The 24800-nt window shown below is 41.3% G+C and overlaps 1 protein-coding gene across 1 annotated transcript; it reads right to left on the reverse strand.

Moving 5' to 3' along the window:
* Positions 1-10803: 10803 nt before the first annotated feature.
* LOC127129694 (uncharacterized) lies at positions 10804-18779 on the reverse strand. Its single transcript, XM_051058832.1, has 2 exons — positions 16359-18779; positions 10804-10953 (listed from the first exon to the last, which is right to left on the reverse strand). The coding sequence occupies exons 1-2, from the start codon at positions 18777-18779 to the stop codon at positions 10804-10806; spliced, it is 2571 nt and encodes an 856-aa protein (XP_050914789.1).
* Between the last annotated feature and the right edge of the window lie 6021 nt (positions 18780-24800).

The following is a 24800-nucleotide window of genomic DNA, read 5'->3' on the forward strand; positions in this document are numbered from 1 at the left end:
AACCTCATCTCCTGATCCAGCCTAGACTGGCAATGCAACTGATTAGGGTTGACCGGTGGTCAAAACCCTAATCTCAAGGAATCTTCTCCAATCTCTTGATGACACCCAACCATGATGATGATGATGTATCAATTCAATCAAGATGAAGACCAATACCCTTGAAAATCATGAAACCCTAATTCACAGCCCAATCCTCAGATGGCCATGATCAATCAATAAACCCTAGGCTTGCACTTCCTGACTTCCTCATCTTCTGATCAAGACTTGGGAGGATGACTTGCACAATGTAACCACATGCTATGCAATATGAAATGCCTAATGTCATAAAATGATATGCAAATATGTTAATGCTGGTCCCAAGAGAGGAGGGCAAATTTTGAGGTGTTACAGCTGCCCCTATTCAATCCACTGTGAACCTGTCGATACGAAATAGCCTCGGCTTTCGGATGATCAGGATGAAGAGTGATTGAATACCAAGAACAGACGAACAATTTGCACTCTGATGGGATGAATAATTAACAGCGCCTGTCAGCATCGGCGAAGAAACAAACTCTGAACAACGTCGACCTGGATACCAAAATAAATGGTAACACAGGGACAACCATGGTCTGATCACCACACATCCGCTCGGGATTATCATCTCTTCTTTTTATGCTTTTCTTGAACCCCGAAAATTTTCTCTTCTTCTACCTGGTCCGAAAACCACTTCGGTCTGAACTCCGAAAAACTGGCCTGAATACCATAAGTGCTTCAATCTGATAGTCGGAAACTTCACTAATCACCACTCTAAGGGCAACACGTCAGAGGGTACACCTTCAACCGGACACTGACTGATGACTGGGAAGAAACTCGACGTTTACTGAACATCGGACGATGATGTTTACTGACACCAAAAAAAGCTCGACCAGACATTAACCAATGACCGGGAGGAAACTCGATGTTTACATGACATCAAACAATGATGCGGACAAACATCAAACAATGATGCGGACAGACATCAAACAATGATGCGGACAGACATCAAACAATGATGCGGACAGACATCAAACAATGATGCGGACAGACATCAAACAATGATGCGGACAGACATCAAACAATGATGCGGACAGACATCAAACAATGATGCGGACAGACATCAAACAATGATGCGGACAGACATCAAACAATGATGTGGACAGACATCAAACAATGATGCGGACAGACATCAAACAATGATGCGGACAGACATCAAACAATGATCGACCAAACACTTACTGATGTCTGGGAAGAAACGGTGGTTCCAAACTCACAATGCTGAACTCCTCGGAGCATCGTCTTCGCTGTCAGACAAAACCAAACCTCAAGCGGTAATCACGGCTTGAATCGCGCTGATCGCGTAACGTCTTCTGACTGTATCCCCATCTCTGTCCGACGGGAACATTTCCTCCAATATCGCACTACTGGGGAACATTGCTGATCTGACGCTGTGCTGCTAATCTCCTCAGAGTAACATCTTCACCTTTGGTGAACCCCAAATCTTCAAGCGGTAACCACAGTTTGGGTTGCGTTGAATACATCCCTTTTCCATCTCCGCCCGACGGAAAAAGTACCCTCCAGTATCGCACTACTGGGGAATCTTTGATCGAATCCTGAGGCTAAAACTCCTCTGAATAACACCTTCGCTATCTGGCAAAAACCACTTCTCAAACAGTAACCACGGCTTGAGACCAGCTTATGCGTGCAATATGATGCATGATTGATTTTTCTGCGTAATGCTCCATAATTATGGAAATGTTACGCGATTATTTATTTTTCTATGCAATATGCTATGCTTATTCTACATGATGAATGCATAAAAATATCCCCCTCAAGGGAATTTTCTGGGGAATACGAGACTCTCTGCTGAGGAACTCGCCACTGCTCCGATTTCCACCCTGCCGGGGATAGCACTGCTGCTAGGAAATAGACAACCCTTGCTGGGGATACAGATCCTTTGCACCCAACCCTCTCGAGGACATGCTGGGGAATACCTCCTTTGCACCCCACCCTCTCGAGGACATGCTGGGGATACAGATCCTTCACTGCACTCTGTGGGAATACAGTCTTTGACTTGCTGAGGATATAGATCCCAACTCTGCTTTGGGAACCCTCACAGATACTCCCGCTGGGGAAATGAGCAATCTTCAACCTGCTGGGGGAATACCATCCAGACCCTGCTAGGGGAACGACAACTACTCCGCTGGGGAGGACCCAATCAATCCACATGTAGGATACCCTCGGCTGGGGATGCAGATATCCGTCTGCTACGGAAACTCGTTCAATCCAGTGGTAGAATGAACACTGTTGGAGATATATTTCATTGAAACCCGCTCCACTCGGGGAGTAGCAACCTTCTGGCCCGGCTGCTGAGGAAACGCCATTTTGAACCTGCCGGGGATAACCATCTTAACTCGGCTGGGGAATTCACAGACCTTGGATCTGCTGGGGGAGTTGGCCCTCTGATTCTGCTCGGGGACCTAGCTGGAAAATGAGAAAAGTTGGTATAGAACACCCATCGACGCATCGAACCACAGTATCCACCTCCCAATCTCGTATCAGCTTTCCACTTTTGAGAATTCCCAGACTCGTCTGGACCTTTTCTGCTCCATCATCTTGTATTCCAAGTCGCTCCGCGCTCGACGAGAGACGTACTCCTGGGAGTTATACAGAAATTTCAATTCTCCGACTTTGAAGAGTCTTCTTGTTTAATTTCAAAGATCGTCGGACGTCTCATCGTCTCTCCGTTCCTTCTTCATGCACTCGTCCCTGACCGGACTCTGCGGGGAATTTCTACAGACTTTCCAATCTTCCGACTTTGAAGAGTCTTCTTGATTATCATCAAGGATCATCGTACGTCTCAACGTCTTCTCCGTCACCCCTACATTCGTCCCTGAGCGAACTCTCTGGGGATCTGTTACAAAGCTTCCACATCACAACCTGCAAGTGAGTGAAAATATCCAACAGTTCCTGCAAAACAGATCATCAGATAAAACCGTGCCCCAGGCGTGTCAAGATTTCAACACTTGGGTCACTCAACCTTCCAAATAAGATTTCAAGCCTTCAATCTTATAAACATGCATTGGAAGGTACCTGTATGTCTTAAAATGCAAAGATTCTTTATCAAAAATTTCTGGATGTTTTTGCAATCAAAGCGGTAATGAAAAACAAAAACAAAATTATTTGACTGAATATGCATTTTATTGATGGAAAAAGTGTGTGGCTCAAATGAGCAATACAAAGGAAGCAATTCCTGAAAAGAGGTAATTGCACGAAAGGAAAAATCTATCCTAATGGCAATGTGAAACCCGTGATGTGATCTCATCGAGTTCCAACTCGGTTACACCCCATATGTCCTCAGACTCTCCATGCTTTCTGCCTTCTGAACAAGACGTTTCCGACTGATCCCTACAGGGTATTATCCATGATGCTTTAACCAAAGCGCAAACGATCATGCTAGACGCAGTTGTTCGTTTCAATCCCTCTTTTGCCTGGACCGCCCTTTCGGGTTTTCAGTCCACCGGGATACCCCTTTTTGCCCAAGTCGCCCTTTCAGGTTTTCGACTTGCCGGGTGTACAATTTTCATTTTTATCCCTAATTTTTGCCCGAACCTTTCTTTCTGTTTTTGGTTCGCCGGGATGCCCATTTTTGTCTGGACTATTTTATTCTTTTCGTCCAGCGGGTCAATTTATACGAAGTATTTTTTAACTGCGTCCGCATTCACAGGGGATGGAAAATCCTCGCCATCCATGGTCGTTAACAACAAGGCTCCACCAGAGAAAACCTTCTTGACCACGAATGGACCTTCATAATTCGGTGTTCATTTGCCCCTTCGATCGTTCTGAGGAGGAAGGATCCTTTTCAACACCATATCACCTACGTGATACACCCGAGGTCGCACCTTCTTGTCAAAAGCACGCTTCATCCTTTGCTGGTACAATTGCCCATGACAGATGGCCGCTAGCCTCATTTCCTTTATCAGGCTCAACTCTTCGCACCGGGTCCTTACCCATTCAGCCTCTTGCAATTCCACGTCCATCAGGACTCTCAAAGAGGGAATCTGAACCTCAACCGGTAACACAGCCTCCATTCCATATACCAATGAGAAAAGCTTTGCCCCAGTAGGCGCACCGAGGTTCAATACTCAGGATACTAGTTTCCTACTCAATCACACTGTCGGTGCATTCAAACGTTATCCGGGCAACAAAAGCTTATTCACCTTAACCTCCCCATCAGACATCAGAATCCGTTCGGATTCGGGGTCAGGCCCCTCCTCCGGGATCGGTTACTCTCAATCTTTCGATTGGAGCACCTCGAGATGTCCTCATCAGGGAACTCAAACCTCCTCGGTTGATAACCCACCATGGGTTGCGGAGCGATGTAATCAGGCAATACACCCCTTGATTGCTTTCTGAGAGTATATTGATCAGTCAATATTCTTTTGCACTCTCACAACCCGTCCGGTCAATGCTGGATTCTCAAACCCATACTTGATCGGATCCATCTCGGAAATCCACAAAGTGGTATGAACCAGCATATACTGTCTCAGTCGGCGAGCAGCCTATGCCAAAGTACATCAAGTTTCCTCGAACAGTGAATGTACTGTTTCACAGTCGGTAAACTTTTTGCTCAGGTAAATTGCATGCTCTTTTCGACAAGACGCGCCATGCTGACCCACTTCACCTCGTAGACCCCTCGAAGGCCGTCAAGTACAGATTAACAATCGTTCCTTCCATGGGAGGCATCGGAATCAGAGGTTCCTGCAACTTATTCTTTTATTTTCAATGCCCCTTGGCAATCATTATTTCACCTGACCGTTCGATTTTTTTTTTTTTCAATAACTTGAATATAGGTTCGCCCGTGGCCGTTAGATGAGATGTGAACCATGACAGGTAGTTCAATCTATCTAGGAAACCACAAACCTCTCTTTCCATTCTCGGTTCAGGCATTTTTTTTTTTTTTTTTTTTTTTTTTTTTTTTTAAGCAGGAGCAACCTCGATTCCTCTCTGACACTTATAATGAACCCCAACGATTTACCGGACCACACTCTGATAGTGCACTTACTCGAATTCAACCTCAGTTTGAATTGTCTCAACCAGTTAACCAACTTGGCCAGATCTACCAAATGCCCCTCTTCTGTTTGGGACTTTGCTATCATGTCATAGCATTCGATTTCATGATGAATCATATCATGAAACAAAGTCACCATGACTCTCTGATACAGGCACTGGCGTTCTGCTTCTTTAGAGGACGGTCTTCTCTCCATGGTAGCGTGTAAGCAACGATATCGGTGTTCGACTCTGGCATATCCTGACATGACCAGGTTGAAACATTCACATGCTCTTTCAACAGGGCTACCATTCTGCTTTCAACTTGCCTCTGAAACGGCCTGAATTCTCCTTTCCTTCCTGACCTCGGCGGTGCGTGGAATAACAATCTCAACTCACTCCTCAAGCGGCTGAATCACCTTCTCCTCTTGTTTCAACAACCTGGCTAATCTCCCAGCAGATCACAATCCTCTTCGTCTTCTTCTTCAGCAAGATAGATCGGTTTGTCGAAGTCATATGAGGTGTAACCAAATTGTTATCGTCGAGATCCGGAGAATTATTTTTTTGCATTCGGAACGAGACAAATCAAAAAAGGAGAAAAAATGAAAATAAACATTGCCATTTTTATTTGTTTTTAAACTGCAAAAATAAATGAAAAACAGGGAACACCGCTTTTTGACTGAAAAACATCCATTTATTAATGATGCAGAAAATGCAAATTTAAACATGAGGTGGCCCTTACAATGAACCATTACGTGTCGGGCAACACATATGGCTTTCATGCAAATAAACTGAAAACAAGAAATGCTACTCTTCCGGACGAGTGTCAGTGCTGATCTCTTTAAGCCTTCCAGTTCTGGATTTGCTGCCCTGGTGCACACGGTTTTACCCAACCATCCAGCTTGCAGTCACTGTTGGTCTCTCCACCCACTGCACAGGTGTAATCTGCATCTTCAGCAATTGCACTCACCGTCGCTTGACCATGTACCGGCATGGGATTAGCATTAACATTCGGTGATGGCGCAAAATTGATAGCTTTGGAGTCTACCAGGTCCTGGACGACATTCTTGAATGCTCTACAGCCCTCTACACTGTGCCCGGGAGCACCCGAATGGAATTCACATTTGACATTTTCATCAAAATTGGCTGGCCTTTGATCAGGTCCCATAGGTGCCAAAGTCCTCAACTGTACCAGCCCTAGATCCTTCAACTTTTTCAATAGGACAGAGTATGTCACAGGCGGCCTGTCAAAATGCCGATCACTCATCCTCCTCCTGACTGGATATCCTGCCCTCTGAGACCTCTGCTGAAATGGCTGACGTTGCTGTTGCTGTTGTGCAGGCTGATTGTCAGCAGGAATAGTTACCGCAGCGGTGTGCTGGAAGTAACGATCCCTACTGGGTCCTCTCTGAGCGTAGACCGCACTGGTATTACCCCCATCCTTGCGCTGGTCATTACCAAAGAATTTCTTCGGTCCAGATGACGAAGCGTTTCCTTGCATGTTCCCCATCTTCAGCCAGTCTTCAATCCTCTCCACCTTTTCGGCAATTACTTTCTGCCCCAAGGCGAACTCTTGCATGACATGAATCAGCTCTCCCATCTTCTCTTTCAGCTCGAGGATGTCAGCGTTGGGAGGATCCATCAGTCTGGGAGTATTGCGCCTGGCGTAGTATCTGTGAGGACGGGTTGAGTGCAAAGGGATGACTCTACGAGCGCGAGCAATGATTCCTGCAAAACAGCAAACAGGTTAATATGCATGAATGCAACGTCTATCCATACGAGGAACACTTTGTCTCTTCGATCCTGGTTTCATCGAGACAGATAATATTTTGACATCCACATTCTGAAATTCAAGATGTCTCTCAACCAGATTCTCAATCAATAGTACTCCCCACATGGCTAGACATAGGTTCGATGTAGATGAATGCAAAATGAGAATGATGCAGATGTATGCAATGCATTGGGCCATCCTCCAAGTCATCTGATCCTCTGTACTGAATCTGGCCTCTGGACTGATCATTACCATCTGAGGAGAAATGTAACCAATCTGACCCACGGGTTCCGAAATAAACGGAAGACAGATACATCATCATCATCACTGTCAGTCTCTGAGCAGACACCCACAATCATCTGAAACGGCCCGGGGAATCCTGAAATAAACGGATCCCCACTGATAAATAACTCGGCCCGGGGAATCCTGAAATAAATGGATCCCCACTGATAAATCACGGACAGCACTCCGGCGTCTCAGAAATAAACGGCCATAAATCCAACTTATAAATAGGACTCTGAATCACAGATCAAAAAGTCACCATCTGAATATGCATCTGAACATGCATCTGAAAGAATCACCCTCCCCTCACAGGTAAATTCTAATCAGGTCATCCTAAGGCGGATAATAGTCTCGACAATCGGGCAGAGATACTCAATGGGTTTGCCCTTTCGGGTGTGCCATTGTAGCTCCCTTAAGATCGTCTAAACCAAAAATCCGGGAAAAGATCGGTCACCAGAGTCAACAACTCAGATGGAGTAACTCAAACAAAGCGGAATATCCACAGAGATGAGCACTACCAAATGAGCCTCGTCCGGCTTGTGGTACATCACGCCGCCAGGCACATGTTGACTTAACATGAAAGAGGCGACATGAGACCACACTAATCCTAGGTGTATACTCGGGCCTGGGTTTTAGCCCCACTCAGAACACCCACCCCACACAGAGGAACCACCTGCAAAGAGGACGGCAACAACATGATAGTATGATGCATGCAGACATTTATGCAAATATAGATACTGGTTAGAATAATAAATGCAATAAATAACACAAACAAGCAACCTAAACTAATCCTAGAACGCTAGGAAGGACTCGCTTAGGGACGATGGACCAGCATAGGTCTACATCGCAAGTCCCCAGCAGAGTCGCCAGCTGTCGCATCCTGCGAAAAATCAACCGGCGAGACTCAAAATAAAAACACACAGAGCCGCCACTAAACGTTATTTATCCCAAGATAGGGAAAGGAAACGCTCAGAGAAACCTGGAAAGACATGGTCTCGCGACCAAGAGAATGGGTTCGGGAGTCGGTTACGCAAGGGGAAGGTATTAGCACCCCTCACGTCCTAGGTACTCCTAGGGATCCACGTTCTAAAATAAAGAAAAGGTTGCTAAACATCACACACACACACAGGGAACGCAGGTGGGGTTAAGAGAAACGGGCTCGATAAGGCGTCGCACCTTATGCCTACATATCTTGTCTGGAACAAGAATCAGAGCCACTGTAGTTCGGCTTACGCGCGCCAAACAACACAAAACAACACAAACATGCAAGGGTGGCAAACATGGAGCCCGACAACCACTGGATGGAATTACGTCGGCATCCGAACCAAAACGCACTCAAAGGGGCAAACGTGGAGCCCGACTGCCAATCACTGGGCTTACGTCGGCATCCGAGCCAAAACACAATCAGATAACAAGTAAACACACGCAAAAAAAAGAAAAAGGTTGCCCGGAGTGGTCTCGCACGACCACCTGCCTACATACCTTGTCTGGAACAAGGATCAGGGCGATGTAGTTCCCCTGAAAGGGACTAAATTGCTAACCAGAAACCGGGGAAAGATACACGACTAGGGAGCTGAGACTCGAGCCTAATGTTGTCATGCATCGTTAACCCTAAGTTCAGTTTTCTATCCTACTTGCATAAGCAAACTAACCTAACCAGGAAAGAAGCTAGCACACAAGCATACAATCATATATCATCAAATGAGAACAGGTATCTCAAACAAGCATGTCAATCAGATATCCACATAACACGCACTATAGCCAAACAAGGGGGCTCAATCAATCAGGTTTGACTGCCTAAGCAATCGTCTGTACAGGCTGTGTTTGCTCTTAACCTTGCCATTACGAGGCTAAGGTGAAGCAGATGATGGGATGAAGTGAGGATCAGACCTCACGGCTCTTATCCCTAACCAGGGAGAGCTGACAAATGAGCATGGGTCCAGAATAGGGGAACCCTTCTATACTCGATGACTCTGACACAACAGATCTTGGGCTTTTGATCTCAATGCTACAACCACGTAATGGGAGCAAGGAGAAGACTCAACTGAATAGTGGGGGACAGGTTGCTTGTCCCTACCTTCCACCAATTGCCTTACTTGAAGGACTTTCACCTGCTTGGGCTTAAAAATAAACAAACACAATCATTGCCTCTTAAGGAGGACTTCAGACATTTATTTGCCCGGCCCGGTAACAGCCGGGTCTCCAGACTACATGAAGTCAAGAGGACTTACCTCAATGCAAGTTGCTTAAGCAACGCAAAGCAAAAGTTCACAAGGAACTGAGCAACTAAAGTACCTGGAAACAATCCAACACAGTTAGTACTCAGACAGACAAAACTATACAGCAAACAAACAGTTTAAACAATACAACACAAAGCAAGCTCAAGGCTTAAGCCCAAGCTCCAACACCTACAAAACAATGTTATGTTAGTGTACAAACATCCACAACATCAATTAAAATCAACTTGTATCATTCTCCATGTACATGATGCTTTTGATCCTGAAAAATCAAGCAAATATTAGTAACTAGACCACTAGGCCAAGCCTAGGGTCCAAAGCAAGAAAAAATCCCTAAACAGCAAGGCATTCACAAACCAATCTCAAATTAAAGTCAAACAAGAGCAAACATCATTGGTCTCATGTTTAGATCATTCATTATGCTCATATTATGCTCAAAACAATTCACATTAAGTCAAATGGAGCATCAAACATACAAACAGAAGTACTGCATTCAAATCCATACCAAGACACATCCAAAAATTCTCAAATTAATTACACCTAAACAGGGGATAATTAAGGTCTACCATGTCAAATTTGAGCTCAATTGGGCAAATGGAACCATGTCAATGAAAATCAACAAAAACAGACACAATAATAGGCTCCAAATCACAACATCAACACATGAACTCACTTCAAAAATTCATAACTCAATGAAAACAAAAAAGAAATGAGTGAGACCAAAACAGGGATGTCACATTATGTGTCTACTACAAGAATATCAAATTTCATGACAATCCAATACCATATGAGCATTTCTCATTCAATCTACCAACCTATGTCAAACAAGCTTGCACAATTGACCAACAAAAATGAAAAATCACAATCAAATTGAAAATGCAATGTAAAATTCCACAAAAATTCATACAGCATCTTAACATGTTAATCAACCATCATGCAAAATTTCACATTAATCCAACAAGTATAGGTCACTCAAAAAAATCCAGCAAGTTGACATAATGAGGTGTGACACAAATTGTCACACCTAAGTTCCAGAATTTGCTGCTCATTGACCAGGTATCAAAAATTCATGAAATTTATATGGAAATGAGCATCAATGAGTCCACAATCATCACAAAAATTTTCAAGAATTTATTTGCAAGCATGTGCATTTTATGAACAAAATGGTAGAATGTATCAAATATGAGTACATGTGAGACAAGCCTAAGTCAAACAATAATTATACCATGCACAACTTTGACCAATAGGTCAAAAATAATCTACAGTCAACAAGGAAGTCAAAGGAAAAATTCTCATATTTTTCTGATTTTTTCTACAATTTTTTATGAATTATTTCATGTGTTAATGATTTTTATGAATTTTTTAAGAATTAATTATAATTAAATTAAAACTACAGTGGCAGATTTGTAAATAGATTAGGCGGGAGCGGAAAACGCTTCATTCAAATTTTCAAATGGAAATCTGGATTGAACAGTAATTTTCTAAAATTTCATCGTCTTCTTCCCAGGATTTCCAGAAATGGCACAAATACGAAGAACAACGAAAGTTCACCAAAATTAGCAAACGAGCACTCGTTGAAACCGTCTCAACACGAGGATCCTGAATATCAACCTAATTTCGTCTAAATGTTGCTATAACTCATGAATCGATCGCGTTAGGGTTTGAACACGAAAATTCAATTCAAGATTTCTTCTCCTATAGTTAACCATTTGCTAAACCACAAGCATCATCATACTCTACATGAAGTGAACTATAGAATGCATATAACAATTTGGCAAAGCATGAGATTCGAAATTTCTCAAACCTGTAATGGCAGCGGTGATTTCGTTGTTCTTGAGCTTTAATTCCTTCAAACAGTTGCAGTAAGATGATGAGGAAGACGAATGGAACGGTTAGATGCGATTGCAAGAGCTTCTAGCGCGCGAATTCATCATTTCACCATGGATGATGCTTCTTTGACAGCCACGATTTCGTATTCCTTTCTTTCCAAACTATCAAAACAGATCTAGAGGATGATTATAGGAGTTGAATGCAAAAGAAATCTCGAAGATTGGTTGAGATTTGAGGAAGATTGATGGATTTTGGTTTTTGGAGTGTTCTTGAGATTTTGATGAATTTGAGAGAATGTGAGAGGTTTTCAGATCCAACCTTGGGATGAATGATTTTCTGTTATGATTATGGAGTGATTATGCTTATATATGTGTTCTTAATCCATGCTTAATCCATCAATTAACCAAATTGGAGTGTTAAGTGAAAATGGTTAATTTCAAGTGAGGGGTAAAAGTGGTAAATACATCATGACAGCTCATGCCACATGTTTTGACAGCACATACACCTTCCAATTGTCATATGTGAGCTGTAGAAACTTGCCTTATGCTCATTGGATGTGTAAATCTCAAAATCACCATGTGACACCATTTGTCCATTTTTATCCATTGCATTTTTCAAGCCAAATCTCAATTTACAAGGCCTATGCAAGAAATGATGATTCCAACACACTCTAAATTCCATTTATGAGGTGTAGGAAAAAGTCCCATTCAAAAATTCCAATTATTTTGAGAGTTGGACAATTTTGCCCCTGGTCCAATTCAGCTGTCCAGTTGAAAAGTGACTTTTTGCCTTGACCACTTTTGGAAAAATCCAATTATGCACCCTCAAAGTACATGTCAAATGGAGTTTGTGCATATAAAGAACTTGCAATTTGGACAAAGCATGTGGAAATTATGGCCTCCTGATTACGGGTCATTTTTGAATTTCACTGAGCCATAACTTTCCAACCATACATGGGATTTTCAAGTTCTTGGACTTTTTGGAAAGGTGAGAACAAGACCTACAACTTTCATGTTGAACAATTTTTCATTTGAAGCTTCCTTGGACACGTGGCTTTGAGGTCCAAAACTTTCCATTTTTGGAAACTTCAATTACAAGTCACTTTCTATTTTTGGCAGTTTTTGTCCTGACTTGATTTTCTTCATTCTTAAGCTTTGAGATGTCATTTAACACTTGTTCCAACATGAATTAAGTGTATCCAACTCATTTTCACCTCCAAATTCATCAGATCATGTACAGTTGACCACAGTTGACTTTTCATCTGATAGATGAATCTGGCAATGCATAGATCAATTTTAACCCCAATCTCCAACTGAAATGACTCAAGGGTGCAACCCTAGCCTCAATAAGCACAATATTATCATAGAATGAACCCCATAATCATCAGAAACCTCATCTCCTGATCCAGCCTAGACTGGCAATGCAACTGATTAGGGTTGACCGGTGGTCAAAACCCTAATCTCAAGGAATCTTCTCCAATCTCTTGATGACACCCAACCATGATGATGATGATGTATCAATTCAATCAAGATGAAGACCAATACCCTTGAAAATCATGAAACCCTAATTCACAGCCCAATCCTCAGATGGCCATGATCAATCAATAAACCCTAGGCTTGCACTTCCTGACTTCCTCATCTTCTGATCAAGACTTGGGAGGATGACTTGCACAATGTAACCACATGCTATGCAATATGAAATGCCTAATGTCATAAAATGATATGCAAATATGTTAATGCTGGTCCCAAGAGAGGAGGGCAAATTTTGAGGTGTTACAGCTGCCCCTATTCAATCCACTGTGAACCTGTCGATACGAAATAGCCTCGGCTTTCGGATGATCAGGATGAAGAGTGATTGAATACCAAGAACAGACGAACAATTTGCACTCTGATGGGATGAATAATTAACAGCGCCTGTCAGCATCGGCGAAGAAACAAACTCTGAACAACGTCGACCTGGATACCAAAATAAATGGTAACACAGGGACAACCATGGTCTGATCACCACACATCCGCTCGGGATTATCATCTCTTCTTTTTATGCTTTTCTTGAACCCCGAAAATTTTCTCTTCTTCTACCTGGTCCGAAAACCACTTCGGTCTGAACTCCGAAAAACTGGCCTGAATACCATAAGTGCTTCAATCTGATAGTCGGAAACTTCACTAATCACCACTCTAAGGGCAACACGTCAGAGGGTACACCTTCAACCGGACACTGACTGATGACTGGGAAGAAACTCGACGTTTACTGAACATCGGACGATGATGTTTACTGACACCAAAAAAAGCTCGACCAGACATTAACCAATGACCGGGAGGAAACTCGATGTTTACATGACATCAAACAATGATGCGGACAAACATCAAACAATGATGCGGACAGACATCAAACAATGATGCGGACAGACATCAAACAATGATGCGGACAGACATCAAACAATGATGCGGACAGACATCAAACAATGATGCGGACAGACATCAAACAATGATGCGGACAGACATCAAACAATGATGCGGACAGACATCAAACAATGATGCGGACAGACATCAAACAATGATGTGGACAGACATCAAACAATGATGCGGACAGACATCAAACAATGATGCGGACAGACATCAAAAAATCAAGATGAAGACCAATACCCTTGAAAATCATGAAACCCTAATTCACAGCCCAATCCTCAGATGGCCATGATCAATCAATAAACCCTAGGCTTGCACTTCCTGACTTCCTCATCTTCTGATCAAGACTTGGGAGGATGACTTGCACAATGTAACCACATGCTATGCAATATGAAATGCCTAATGTCATAAAATGATATGCAAATATGTTAATGCTGGTCCCAAGAGAGGAGGGCAAATTTTGAGGTGTTACAGTATGGGATCAAGCCAGGGTGGCGCGTTTCCCATTCTCCTTTGATCTGATTGATAACTAACGCTGAGTCACCATAAACAGTAAGATTTTTGATGCGGAGGTCAATGGCTTCTTCAAGACCCATGATACAGGCTTCATATTCAGCAATGTTGTTTGTACATTCAAAACAAATTCTTGCCGTGAAAGGAATATGAGAACCTTCTGGAGCGATAATGACTGCATCTACTCCATGTCCATAAGCGTTGGAAGCTCCATCAAATACTAAACCCCATTGAGAATCTGGTTCAGGTCCTTCTTCAGGAAGTGGCTCTTCACAATCTCTGGATTTTAGGAACATGACATCTTCATCAGGAAACTCATCCTCGTTATCATTGTGATCTTCAACGGGTTGGTGAGCAAGGTACTCGGCTAACACACTGCTCTTGATAGCTTTCTGGGTATGATACTCAATGTCGTATTCTGATAACAGCATCTGCCATCTTGCAATCTTACCAGTGAGTGCAGGCTTCTCAAAAATGTACTTGATTGGATCCATTTTGGATATCAACCAAGTGGTGTGACTTAACATATACTGCCTCAATCTCTTAGCAGCCCAAGCCAATGCACAACATGTCTTCTCGAGTAAGGAGTATCGTGATTCACAGTCAGTAAATTTCTTGCTTAAGTAGTAAATGGCATGCTCTTTCTTTCCAGTTTCGTCTTGTTGACCCAGAATACAGCCCATAGAATTCTCAAGCACTGTCAAATACATAACCAACGGTCTTCCAGCAACAGGTGGTAACAAGATAGGAGGCTCCATGAGGTACTCTTTGATACTGTCAAATGCTTTCTGACAATCCTCTGTCCAAACACAATTCTGACTCTTTCTCAGCAATTTGAAGATAGGTTCACAAGTGGCAGTCATGTGAGAAATAAACCGGGATATGTAATTCAATCGTCCTAGAAAACCTCTCACTTGCCTTTCTGTTTTTGGTGCGGGCATCTCTTGGATAGCTTTTACTTTATCTGGATCAACTTCAATGCCTTTTTGGCTGACAATGAAGCCCAAGAGTTTACCTGACCTGACGCCAAATGTGCATTTGTTCGGATTGAGGCGAAGACGGAACTTCCTCAATCGTTGAAACAGCTTCAATAAATCTACTAAGTGACCTTCTTCTGAACGAGACTTCGCGATCATGTCATCCACATAAACCTCAATCTCTTTGTGCATCATGTCGTGAAAGAGCATTGTCATGGCTCGCTGGTAAGTAGCACCTGCGTTCTTCAACCCAAACGGCATTACTTGATAACAGAATGTTCCCCATGGTGTTATGAAGGTAGTTTTTTCCATGTCTTCGGGAGCCATTTTGATCTGGTTATACCCGGAGAATCCGTCCATGAAGGAGAATATGTCAAACCTTGCTGTATTGTCTACCAACATGTCAATGTGAGGCAGGGGGAAATCATCCTTTGGGCTTGCTCTATTTAAGTCACGATAGTCGACACACATTCGTACCTTCCCGTCCTTCTTAGGAACTGGCACAATATTTGCTATCCACTCTGGATACACTGAAGTGGCAAGAAAACCAGCATCTATTTGCTTCAGAACTTCTTCTTTAATCTTGACGGCCATATCTGGATGTGTTCTTCTTAATTTCGGTTTGACCGGTGGACATTCTGGCTTCAAAGGTAGCTTGTGCTCTACGATGTCAGTGTCGAGACCAGGCATATCTTGATAAGACCAAGCAAACACATCTACATACTCTTTCAACAGGCTGATCAATTGCTCCTTGACCTGTGGGGATAACAATGCTCCAATTTTGACTTCTTCCACATTTTCTTCCGAACCCAAGTTGACTGTTTCCAAAGGCTCCTTGTATGGCTGAATAGTGTCTTCTTCATTTTCAAGCTCGCGGGCGACCTCTTCTGGAATCTCATCCCACTCTTCCTCTTCAGCTTCGAATACAGAACGTTCAAAGTTGGGAGAGGGCATGATGTCGTTGTGTTCAACGGGTTTAAGTAACCTGTACAAACAATTGTTTTTAGAGGACTGACCATGACATGCAAAAATGTGTTCTTTTTAAGGTTTTTTGTGTTACCATTTTCCGAAAAAGCTGAAAAGATAAAAGGACACAAGTGTATAGGAACACAAAAGATCTTTTTCATGGATAGTACGTTTTTGACAAAAGTGCCCATTTTACAAAATTAATGCTTCGCGCTTTGGGCTAAAGCGGAAGATTTTTGAAAACTGAAAAGCTTAATTACTTTGATATGTGGACACAATGTGGGATGTCAACTGCGGTCCAGTTCTTCATAACTACTCCTGGTGTCACAAATCTGGGGCCTTCGTCTTCTGTCTTTCCCTCAAAAGTATCCTCCTCAACTGCTACCATGTTGATAAACCCACCGCTGTGAAAGATATCTTTGAAAGGTCGCACCACTGAAGTCTGCACTTGTTTTCCATCAACAAAGCCTAATCCTGCATGGTTAACGTTTTTTGGCAACTCTATCACCTTGCCCCACATTTCTGTAGGACCTGTCTTGACAATCTGTTGGGCGTCTTTGAATGACGCGATTGAACCTTCACTTTTCTTGTAATCATCGATGGTCAGGGCCTGAAATGGAGTTTGAACAGCCGTTTCGTCTGCTTCTATCACACTAAACGATGAAAGGTGGCTAATCAGCATAGCCTGCTCCCCATTAACCGTCACTATTTGCCCATTCTTGAAAAAATTTAACTTCTGGTGTAACGTGGATGTAATGGCACCTGCCTCATGAATCCATGGGCGTCCGAGCAGACAGCTATAAGCTGGCACTATATCCATAACCTGGAAAGTGATCTGGAATACATGTGGTCCAATACCAATAGGCAAATCAACTTCTCCAATGACTGATTTTCTTGATCCATCGAACGCTTTCACAATAATTCCACTGTGCCGCATTTGCCCCCCTTTGTACTTTAGCTTCACCAAGGTAGACTTGGGCATGACATTCAGAGATGAACCGGTGTCAATTAGGATATTAGACAAAGAATCCCCTTGACAATTGGCTGAGATATGGAGAGTGAAGTTGTGATTCTTTCCTTCTTCTGGCAGTTCTTCATCACAAAAGCCTAAGCCATTGCACGAAGTGATGCTGCCTACAACATTGTTGAACTGCTCTGCTGTTATATCCTGTTCTACAAAGGCTTGATCAAGCACCTTCAGTAGTGCTTCTCTGTGGACAGCTGAATTCAATAATAAGGACAGGATCGAGATTTTTGACGGTGTCTGTAGCAACTGATCTACCACTTTGTAGTCACTGAGCTTGATAATTCTGAGTAGTTCATCTGTTTCTTTGTCAAGGGTTGAATTGCTTGTTTGCCCTTCTGCTTCTCTTGTCACTGGTACCACGACTACTGGATCTTTCTCAACATTTCTACTTGGGATAACCGGCGGAGCGAACACGCGGCCACTGCGCGTCATTCGGCTATTTGCTGCGATATTGGTAACTGAGGCTAAGGTTTTAATCTCGACCTCTTTACCGTTCTCAATAATAGTTGCTGCATAGCGGTAGGGGACCGCTTTATCTGAAGTGTAAGGCATTGGGCCCGGAGGGCAAATCACCACTGGCTCCCTCGGATGATAAGCTATCTCTACTTTCTCTGGAATGTTGAAGCAAGGAATGATGACATTCACCTCTTGTTCTTGTGATTCTGGAGAACTCACTTGTCTAGAAATCTGAATCAAATCCTGATCAAGGACGCCTTGCAAATCATCTTGAATCTTTCTACAACCTCTTGAATTGACTGAACATGTACCACAGATCTGGTGGTCATGTTGGAATAGACCATGAGCACATAAAACAGAATGAATTTCAACCAAAGACTGCCGAATCTCCTCTATCTTCGTAACACGTTGTTTATTGAGACAAACTTCTATATTGTTCACTGATGAAGGACCATGACTTGGCATTGGATTGTCCTTCACATTGGGACCCATGCTCTTAAAGGTCAGGATACCTGCTCTTGTCAACTTCTGTACTTCCAACTTTAAAGCAAAACAGTTGTCTAAGTCATAACCTGGAGCATTCTGATGAAAGGGACAAGATACCTCTGGCTTGTACCACCAAGGTAGCACTTCTGGTACAGGAGGTCGTGGTCGTGGTTGCACAAGGTTTTTAGTGATCAAAGCTGGATACAATTCTGCATATGACATCGGAATTGGATCCAAATTGGTTCTTCTTTGTTGCTGTGGTGGACGTTGTTGTAACTGATGTTGATGTTGTTGAGGTTGATGTTGTTGCTGATACTGAGTATTCTGTTGGAAGCGGTTGGTACGCTGCTGAGGGTATTGGACTTGAACTGGAGCGGAAGTGATTACTGGAGTCACGGCTGCTATATGTTGGTGTTGGGAATGGTAAGGATAATTGATCCTTCTTGGATGATTATAGGACACAGCATTAGTTTCTTGTTCCTTCTTTTTCATAAAACCTCCGTACCTCTTTGCCCCGCTTGAAGATGAACTTCCTTCTCTGACTAGACGCCCTTCTCGAACTGCTTCCTCTAAACGGACTCCCATGTTTACCATGTCAGTAAAGTCTGTAGGAGCGATTGCAATCATCCTCTCGTAATAAAAAGTATCAAGAGTCTTTAAGAACACTTTCGTCATCTCCTTTTCTTCCATAGGTGGAACAACCTGTGCTGCAATTTCGCGCCACCTTTGCGCGTATTCACGGAATGTCTCCTTTTCTCTTTGTTGCATGGACCTCAACTGATCTCGGTCTGGCACATTATCAAGGTTGTATTTGTAATGTTTGATAAAGGCCTCGCCTAAATCGTTGAAAGTCTTGATCTGAGAACTGTCTAATCCCATATACTAGCGTAAAGCTGCACCGGTAAGGCTGTCTTGAAAACAATGAATGAGCATCCTTTGGTCGTTGGTGTACATTGACATCTTTCGCACGTACATAACCAAATGGGTCTGTGGACAAGAACTTCCTTTGTACTTTTCAAATTCTGGTAGTTTAAATTTTGCTGGCATCCTTACGTCTGGAACCAAACACATATCATTTACATCTCTGCCAAACAGTTCTTTCCCATGAAGAGCTTTTATCTCTTTTTGTAATTCTGCAAACTGATCCTGGAATTCATCCATTCTATCATTGAGACCAGGATCCTCACTTGGGGTAGGGCCGTGATAGACAGGTTCTCCTAGGTGAGGAGTATAGTGAACAACGGGAGGCACATTAGTGAAGACAGGAGCATTTGGTGGAACGAACTCTTGTTGATATCTATCTTGATTAAGATCCCTGGGTATTTCCCAAGGACGGGATGCTGTGATGGTAACAGAAGTGACTGGGACAGCGTTGATTTCTGAAACGATGACTGTAGTGACGGGTGCTGCTGTTGTCTGATTCTGAATTTGAGGTTGATTTTGTGCCGAAGTCTGTCCTGAATTATGAACTTGAGCCCTAGCCTGGGCTTCCTCTGCTTGTAGACGGGCGGTTAACATTTGGTTGCGCATCTCTGCTGCCTGTGCTTGCGCCTGGATCTGTGCATCTTGTGCTTCGGCAACCTGAGCTTGTGCTGTTTGAAGTTGAGCAGCTTGGGCTGCTTGGTTTGCTATCAATGTCTCGACCATAGCAGAAAGGCGGTCAACCTGAGCTTTCAATTCTCGGTTCTCGTTATCTGTTATCTCCATTCTTCTTTTGTAGTTGGCTCTTGTGTTGTAATTATGCGTCAGCTTGAAATGGATCTGCTGGCGGGAAGCAACTGTTAGAAGACTGGACCAAGACAGACAACCTGTATGCACGTGATGCATGGATATGCAAAATGAATGATTTTCCAAGGAACTCTAAGTGAAGGAAAAGATAGAATTGCAAACATTTTTTATAACAAAACAAAATTTTTCATTTTAAGCATTTTTATCAAAATATACAAAGTTATCAACCCAAAATACAACCAAGAAAACCATTTAAGGACATGTGTCATCAGGACGAGCATAAACAAGTAGGAGTTGTCCTTCAAGTCTCTCAATTCTTTCTTCATAGGCCTTCTGCATAAAAGCTTTCTCCTTCACCAAACTGTCTACAAGACCTTTCCATGCACCTGAGGACTGTGGAATCTGGGAGTAATCTGTTGTGCCTGAGGAAAATAAATCCTCTTGCACCCTTGGACGTTTACCTGCACGATCTTCTCCACTCTGCTCCTTTAACTGTCTCTGAAGTTCTTCATTTTCCAATTCGAGCACCTGGGCCTTATCCTTCCAAGCGTCTCTCTCTTTCTTGACCCTCTCCAAGGTGGCTTGGAGTTCTTCTTTGTCATCTAGCGGAAGGTAGGGGGTCTTCAACGGAGCGGGTTTGATAGGATCATGATGTGGGTATGGCATTTTCAACTGTATAGCTCTGGCTCTGATCCACTGGAGGTACGGCTCATAGGAGGTACAATCTTTCTTACCCAATTCAAGTCTCCCTTTGCGACAAACACGATGCCAAGCTCTTACTACTCTCTCTTTCATGGTAGGGTCCTCCTCGTTATCCCTCAAGAAAATACCTTCTAAAAGAATGTTAGGAGGCTTGTCCTTCATAGGGTAACCGAGTTGTCTCCTAGCAAGTACTGGATTATAAGAAATGATTCCCTTTGTGCCCATGAGGGGCACATTGGGGAACTCCCCGCAACTATCAATGATCTTCACATCGTCTAAAACTCTACTATACCATGCAATATCTGACTGGGTAAGAGACGTAATCCTCTGTGACCACTGAAGTCCTGACTTGCGATCCCAAAAAGTAGCTGACTTAGGAAGATGAGAGACAAACCATTTGTAGAGTAACGGTATACAGCAGACTATGGTTCCTCCTCCTTTCAAAGTACGGTAATGGATGGAATGATAGGTGTCTCCGAGCAAAGTTGGAACAGAATTACCACTTAGGAAGATGCGTATAGCATATGAATCCACAAAACCTTCAATATTAGGAAATAGTAACAAACCGTAGATCAACAAGGCGAACAGATGCTCCACAATAATATCACAACCTTGACTGGCAAAATAAGAAACCCTCCCCATTAAGAACTTGGCAGTGAAACCTGGAAGTCCTCCTTTGGTGGTGAAGTTATTCTTGAATTCTGACTTCTTCGTGTACAACACTTTTGCAAGAGAACTGTGCTCGGGTAACTTTTCTGAACCAGAGAAAGGTATTGTATCAGCAACTGGGATGTGAAGCAATTGGGCATACTCTTCCAATGTAGGCATGAGTTGATAGTCTGGGAATGTGAAACAGTGATAGACTGGATCATAGAACTGTACTAATGTCTGCAATAACCCTTCTTCCATCCTAAGTGTCAATAAAGATATAAGTGCCCCATATCTGTCTCTGAAACCAATAGGATCTGCGATCGAAGAAACCAGTTTCTTTAGTTCATCTATCTTTGGATTGATGAGATTGTACTTTTTCACACTTCTCCGTCCAAAATCCATGTTTCCTGCAATATTTGCAATCCTCACTTTAAGTTCCTTGGAAAAAGGTTGAAATGATGGGAATGAATGCATGTCATGCATGAATGCAACAAACACAAACATGGTCAAACAATACAAGGCTCAAAGTTCATCACCAGCATGGAGTTTAGGACAAAGCCCCAAGATAAGTTCTAAGGTTCACCTGCTAAACGGGTTCTAAAAGTTCCCAAGGTTATGGATCCTTCTTCGGATAATACCGGGTTAAGCAACTGCTCGCTTTCCAATATTATTCTCAAAAGAATCTCGCTTGAGTGTGATATCGTGTATCAACCAAACCAGACTTTTGGTCCGAAGTGGTCACCGCATCACATCCTAAGTAAGGCCAAGATGGGGTAAAGGTAAACTAAGGTCCTTGGCTTCACGGGCCCGTCGAAAGCAACAATGCCTCACAAATGACTTGTTTAGCACTATCACCCTCAAAGAGGCCTCCACCAAGCGGACAAAGGCTCAAGTCAACTCGGTAAGGATTGTCTCCTATCAAGTCAACCTGAATTATCATCCATCCTATCTCAAATGTGCCCCAAATCCGGGTATAGGATTTCTCACAAGTATCCCCCAAAACCCAAAATAACAAACATTACAAACAATACAATTTAGCAAATATTCACAAAGCAAACATATAAACAAGCAAAGATAGGCTAAACCCTCAAATAAGTTTAATCATGTAAGTCCCCAGCAGAGTCGCCATTCTGTCGCGGCGGGATTTTTCACGAGATTAAGTATTGATTGAACTTAACCCGTTTGAAAAATATTTTAAATGCAAGAGTCGCCACCGTTTTTTATTTTATCCAAAAAGAGGAAGGGAAAAATAACGATAAATCCCTTTAGAGTTACGGGTTCGGGGGTTGGTTATGCAAAGGGAAGGTATTAGCACCCTCTACATCTGTGGTACTCCACAGGAACCTTTTTGCTTATGTTTATGTGAATGCTTTGCTTTTTTCGCTTTGATCGTTTGATTGGGGAGATGAGAAAAGAACTTGATTTTATTGCTTTTGGACTCGATAAAGTCGTAGACTTCATGCCTACGTATCTCCAAGGCGCAATGGAGAAATCAGAATCCACGTAGTTCTCCCAAAAGAAAAGGGGAAAGTCTGTTTTGTTGATTTTAGATTGGCGTGTATTGCAATCTCTTGCTCGACCTAGGCGGGAGGCTTCGAGACTGACACGTCCTTTTGAAAATGTTTTTAAACTGAAAAGCCAAAGCTGGCAAAAGATTTGAATGAGCCTAAACCCTGAAACAATAAATAAATGGGCTCATTATAAGGAAGCCCAAGAGTAAGCTTGTGAGTGTGTGAAAAGGGTTTCTTAAACGGCGACCGTTGGAATCGCATCGGGTTTCTCTTTTTTGGATTTTTCGATTTTTTAATATAAAACGTGAACAATACGATTAAACACACAATACAGAACATAAAAAATGCGAGAAAGTAAATTATTACAACACAGTTAACTATGAATAGTTAGTATTACGAATAGTTAGTGGAGTTAATCGAGCTGAAACTGAAACGAAACGGTTAGTAACAACATAAACAAATATAAAAAAACAATATAAACATTTACTTTAGACAAAATAAACATTTGATATAAATAAACATTTAATTAAAATAAACATTTAAACAAATAATTAATTTAACTAACATTTAAATAAAACATATATGCAAAATAATAATAAAAGATAAACAATATTTAGTAAACAAAAGTAATATATATATATATATATATATATATATATATATATATATATATATATATATATATATTTATATTTATATTTAGACAATAAATATATAGTAGACAAAAATAATATATATGTACATTTAGACAAATAATATATATAGACAAAAATAATATATATATATATATATATATATATATATATATATATATATATATATATATATATATATAGACAATAATATATAATAGACAAAGATAATATATATATATATATATATATATATATATATATATATATATATATATATATATATATTTATTTATTTAGATATATAATAGACAAAAATATATATATAAATATATATATATATATATATATATATATATATATATATATATATATAGATAAATAATATATTAAAACACATGTCGGCAAGCCGGAACTTTGCCGATTTCAGAGATAAGTGAAGAATATTACCTTGTGTGAAGAGGATGAACTTCTGATCGTCCAAATGATCGACCGAAAGCTGGAAACCGTCACCGACGCAGTGCTGGCTGCCTTCGTGAGTACCTGACTTCAACGTCGCTTTTGATCGGTGAAACGACGCCGGAATGAAATGAACCTTGGATATTTGTGACCTGGACTCAACGAACTTCAAAGATATGAAATCGGTTTTGTGTTTCGGTGAATAATCGGGACGATTTTGGGTTACCGAAAATAAAGAACAAGTGAAATACGGTAATGCTTTTGGAAAAATATTTCTTTTCAATTCTCTGTTTCTCTCACCACACGTTTTTTCCTTACTGATTCACCCCTTTCTTTTCTTACTAACAACATCTATATATATATATATATATATATATATATATATATATATATATATATATATATATATATATATATATATATATATATATATATATATATATATATATATATTTAGATTACTTAAACAATAGGAAACCTAAAAAATATCTAACATAAATTAATAATATATATTTAGATTACTTAAACAATAGGAAACCTAAAAAATATCTAATATAAATTAATAATATATATTTAGATTACTTAAACAATAGGAAACCTAAAAAATATCTAACATAAATTAATAATAATTTATATTTATATAATAATAATAATAATAAACTAATATAATATTAATCCTAATTAAATAAACTAATTAACAACTAAACACAATTAATATTAAGCACAAATAATATTAAACGGCACACGATTAAAATACGATAAAATCGAGCGACACGAACGCGATAAAAACGATGATAATTTGCACAACAAAACAGACAAATTGATAAAACCAATAAACCGGTAAACCAGTAAAATCAACAACACGACTCAAACAGACTCGATTAAATCACACGGCACAACACGTAATTAAATAAACAACCCTAGGCAATAATAAAATCAACACGACATCACGAAAACGCTGACAAACACAATCACAAATAATCGGACAATACGAAAACTCTAATATATTCGAAATACAGTCAAAATACCGACAAACAAACAATTAAAAAAACGCACAAAACCTAATCGAAGCGATGCCACGCACAAAAGAGATAAGCGAGATAAAT

Source organism: Lathyrus oleraceus, chromosome 3, assembly GCF_024323335.1.
Source record: "Lathyrus oleraceus cultivar Zhongwan6 chromosome 3, CAAS_Psat_ZW6_1.0, whole genome shotgun sequence".
Classification (NCBI taxonomy): domain Eukaryota; kingdom Viridiplantae; phylum Streptophyta; class Magnoliopsida; order Fabales; family Fabaceae; genus Lathyrus; species Lathyrus oleraceus.